Raw genomic sequence first — 4,888 nt, forward strand, 5'->3', positions numbered from 1 at the left:
ACAAAGCTACAGCCTGCTGAACAGCTAATTAGAGCAGGAATGTAGTCTCAGACAGTGATATTGTAACATCTAAAAATGTACATAATAATCACATGAAGATTAAAACTGTCCATAGTGACATCTTCCACACTAACCTCACAATGTGTGCAACTTGGCTCTTACTTGAGGGTTCATTTGATTATCATTTCCTCATAGTTATCCATCTACAAAAAAGTTTCTTTTCTTTTCTTTTTTTAATGGTGGTGAGATATGTCTTTGAAATAAGCAAATTGGATTATTAAGATTTTGAAAAATATCTGGTTGTGCATGCAATGCATTTATTTTGTACTGCAGTTACTATTTCTATTCTCTACTTATCTGGCTTTTTTAAGGTTTCTCTTTGTTAAAATGACAAGACAAGTGGCAAAGAGATTTTCTTAACATGATAGGAAAGTGGATCAATTAATGTTTTATAGTTGAAGACATTGTTTGTGAAAATTGCACTTTACTGGTACAACTGTTTTAGAGCTATCCTAATAGATATTGAGTAGCTCTTAATATGTCAAAGTCATCCTATGCTTACTCAAAAATCCAGACACAGTCTTGATTAAACTATTTCTCAGCTCGGTCATTTGCTTCTTTCCTTGTCTGCGATAGCTCCATCCCTGGAGAGGACCCAGGCAGGCAGACTCTGCAGCCTATGAACATTAAGAATGCTCGACGAAAAGAACGGTTGAAGAAACCATACAGGAAGGGATTTAGAGATGAGTTTATATATCCCAGCCACAGGAAAATGTCCCAAATGACCACTTCTGTGCTGTAGTCAATGAAGGGATCAACGATGTTGACGGTAAAGAAGGGCATCCAGAAGAGAAGGAACACTCCCATGATGATACCCAAAGTTTTTGCAGCCTTCCTTTCCCTCCTCATCGTATTCCGGTGTCTTTGTTTCTTACTTGAGTCTTTCCCTACTCCTGCAGCCATCTGGCTTTCCATGGCACTAATTTGCATGGCCTGTCGTTTGGCAGCTTTAAAAATCTTCCAGTAGGCTATTAGCATGATAGCCATTGGCAAGTAGAAGGCTACTAAAGAAGCCATGACAGCGTAAATGCGATTGACCAAGAACACGCATACATCTTCAGGGAGCAAAATGTCAACACCCGCTATGTGGAGATTAAGCATTATGGGGCAAAAGGAAATAAGCATGGGAACAGCCCAACACACAACTATAAGGAGAGCTACCCGACTGCGAGACATCTTTAAGGAATAGACAAGCGGGTTGCAGACAGCATAGTAGCGGTCGAAGGCAATGCAGCTGAGATGAAATATAGAGGCAGTACAGAGCATGACATCCAGACTCGAGTGAAGCCCACAAAAAAGGTCGCCAAAGTACCAACATCCCTCCACAGTCCGAATCATACTGTAAGGCATCACCACAAGTCCAACAAGGCAATCAGCCACGGCAAGGGACATGACAAAGGTGTTGGTGGGTGACTGCAGCTGCTTAAAGTAGGCGATGGATAACACCACAAGGAAGTTGCCCACCACTGTGCAGATTATACCAAGAGAAAGGAAGGCATACAGGAAAATACGAGAAGCCTGGTTCCTCAGGATGTTACAAGAGGGGAGTTCATTCTGAAGAGATGTGTTTGCATTTCCAAGGAATAACCAGCTTCCATTATCCATGGTCTTCTCAAACCTGAAAATACACAGAGGCAGATGTCAAGAACAAGAGTTTGAAACAGTTTTACAACAATAAAAGCAATTTAAATTAGTTTGCTCACATTTTTCCAAAAGTTGACAAACCCTGTAGCACTTGTGTAGATTCTGTGAGATGTCTCAAATACAGTATCAACATTGTAGTCCTTTTGATTGTTACTGCCATTTGACCAATTGGTTCTATATATAGTCTGTCCAGAGCCAACAATATGCCCAAGTGTGACATCATGTGAACAGATCCCTCCCATCTTACACGTATTTAAATTCGAATTTGTATAATTCATTCTTACATCTGTGCTACATTAAAATAAGTAGAAAAAAGACAGAAACGTTCAAGTCCTGCGTTTTTTTACTTTAAAAACTACATTCTAGTTACAGTTAAGTTTGACTGCGAAAGTTAAAAATTCAGAGTGTTACTTTTACAAAGGGACCAAGTTTTTGCATGAACTCCGGAAGATTCAAGAACAGCATCCAGTTCATTTCAGGTATGGCTTTGACAGGCGATTTTGACATTTATGAGGAATGGTTAAGGGCTAAAGACATTTTTTTTATTTGAAGAAACTAGACAAGCTGTTTTCTGGATGGTATAGCCAGTGTTCATTAAAGGGAGTGATACAATATTTCCTGGCCAAGAACTCCACATCTGTGTTCTTGTTTTTAATATTATTTAACATAAATCTTGCCATTTGATGCAGAGCACTAGAGTCAGCTTATTCAAATGCAGTCTGAGAAACATGAGAGATAAATTGTTGATTGCAGACAACAGGTGATGATTAACCTCTCCAAAAAAGGTTTTCTTTAAAAAAGAAAAGCTACTAAGTGATGCTGCTTGGACTACGAATGTGAAGAACTCTAATGACACTAGGAATGTTTCATTTATGAAGTATGACAATAAGTTTGGGCAAATGGCAACAATGACAAATAACTGAGTAACTGGTAATACATTATAGCACTACACCACAAAACTAAACACAAAGTGAAATAACCAAAGACAGCGTGTGTACAGGGAACAGATGCTCCAGCTGTCTTAAAAGAGATCTAATGAACCCCTTAGGGACTATACAGCATTGATGGGGATGTGATGATGTGTGAAAACTAAGGTTTTCAAGGTCTAAAAGCACTCTTCTATATCCAAGTAACAAGCGCTTCAAGCAATAAGGTCTTAATGATGGAGTAACTATACAGTGTAAGCAAAAATGAGGAAATAAATACTTTTTAAAATATTTTTCATTTTTATTTTTTTATTTTTGCAGTAACATTAAAAAATGGAAAATTGAAGTCAAGCAGTAAAGGTTCATGGATCACAGTATGTTAAAAAAGGGGAAGTGTTCATTGGCTCAGCTGCTTTGTTCTCAGTTCGGCAAATTGTTGCCTGTTACAGTTTAAAGACAGCAGCAGAGACAATGAAGGGGGAAAAGACGCAGCAAAAGTTATAAATATATTTATATTTATATATATATATATAGTAGTTATAGTACATTATATTATATATAGTACTTAAAGTTTCTAAGGATAAAACCTATAACTAACCCTAACCCATCATTGGAGTGTTAAAAGTGTCCTTGTTTATGTTGTTATTTGCAAAATGCAGCAATTCTTTAAAAACACAAGTCAATGCCCAGCCCATTGAAACAGAAGATTACTTGTGAATTTTTAAAATTCAAATTCACTATTTAAGAGGAGATTTAGTTTCAGTAGAAACACTATGATCACAAATTGACTTTCAAGGTCTTCGTCTGAAACTGCTTAATCATTTTAACAAGGTCTTATGACCTTTGCTGACTGACTGACCTTTGTTCTATGACATATTAGACAATTCCTGAAAGCTATATAAATCATAACTCACCTGAAATAATAGACGATGCTCTATCCTTGTGTCTGTAGCATACAGCATTTCTCACAAACCAGGTTTTTCCTTAGTGACAAGAGAGGTGGGAGGGACTGATTTAATGAATACATGCAACAATAGGCACAGTCACAAAACAACAAACTGGAGCTAAATCCCTCCCCAAGACATTTTAAAAGACTTCTCAGGGATTTGCCAGATAATTGTAATTGGTTCGTTCTAATAATACAGCCTTTCGTTTTGCTAAATGTTGAATAAGGGCAGATCAAAAGAAGAATGGACAGACCTTTGTTGAAACAACTGTAGCTCCCATCACTAAAAGACAGAAAACAATATCTTTTCTCAAAACAAGCCTTTAATTAAGGTGAGTGATAAATCAATAACTTGATTGCTCAGGTTGAAAAAAACAACCACTAAGCACAACTCAGTACAAAATGAAAAGTTTTAAAAGGCTTTAGTTTCAGTTCCGATACTGTAGCTACACTGCCAGGCCAAAAAAAGTTGCCACCAAAAAAAAAGTTCACACACTAAAATTTTCTTGGAAGAAAAAGTCCATTATCCAGGTAGTCAGCTGACCTCATTCTTTGAGACCATACTGTTGCTGAACCTAGATCTGACCAATAGCACTGCCCCCACAGGCTTGTACAGTAGGCACTAGGCATGATGGGTGCATCACTTTATCTGCCTCTCTTCTTACGCTGATGCGCCCATCACTCTGGTTCAGGTAAATCTGGACTCATCAGACCACATGGCCTTCTTCATGTAGTAACACAACAACACCACCAGCAGCAGGTTGCTGTCTCTGGTTTAGATTTTAAACTCATTTGCTGTGGACACACTTTGAAAAAAGATTAATTAAGGCAGCATAAAGAACAAGAGATTTGATCTTTACAGCAATCAGTAAAGACAAACTCATGGTTACCTGTGTGCTTGTCCTTAACACAAGAAATTAAACATCAAAAATGGTCACTACTATTATGCGTTAAAGCACAGATGAAAAGACGACCAACAAAAACACACTCAGTTTTTAAGTATGACAATTAAAACAGGACACAGACTTTGACTGCATCTTTCTTTTGAACATCCCCTAAAGCAGTTCTCATCACCTCTCTCTTGCATTTAAACAAACAGTAGAGCAAAGCCAATCATTTGAGCCTGAATACCCTGTGCCTCAGCCAGTGACTGACAATTCTCAAGTGTAGCTGATGGGTTCTAATTAAACCTGAGGGATCTTTAATGAACGGTACAATAAAAGACTAGTATTTTCTTTACATGATTCATTTATATGCGTTCAATATGAGTGTGTTAGACACATGGGGGTAGCTTGGCTGCACATCTTTTATT

At 37.6% G+C, this 4,888-nt stretch overlaps 1 protein-coding gene across 1 annotated transcript; it reads right to left on the minus strand.

The window, feature by feature from the left end:
- Positions 1-591: 591 nt before the first annotated feature.
- On the minus strand, positions 592-1,665 carry LOC141810804 (5-hydroxytryptamine receptor 4). Its single transcript, XM_074698623.1, has one exon. It carries the CDS (start codon positions 1,663-1,665, stop codon positions 592-594), a length of 1,074 nt encoding a protein of 357 aa, XP_074554724.1.
- Between the last annotated feature and the right edge of the window lie 3,223 nt (positions 1,666-4,888).

This window comes from Halichoeres trimaculatus, unplaced genomic scaffold (genome assembly GCF_033239565.1).
Source record: "Halichoeres trimaculatus isolate MK-OKI-2021-1 unplaced genomic scaffold, fHalTri1.1 fHalTri1_scaffold_2, whole genome shotgun sequence".
Classification (NCBI taxonomy): domain Eukaryota; kingdom Metazoa; phylum Chordata; class Actinopteri; order Labriformes; family Labridae; genus Halichoeres; species Halichoeres trimaculatus.

Coding starts and splice junctions, on each gene's coding strand:
- LOC141810804 (XM_074698623.1), bottom strand. CDS start 1,665: ATGGATAATGGAAGCTGGTTATTCCTTGGAAATGCAAACACATCTCTT.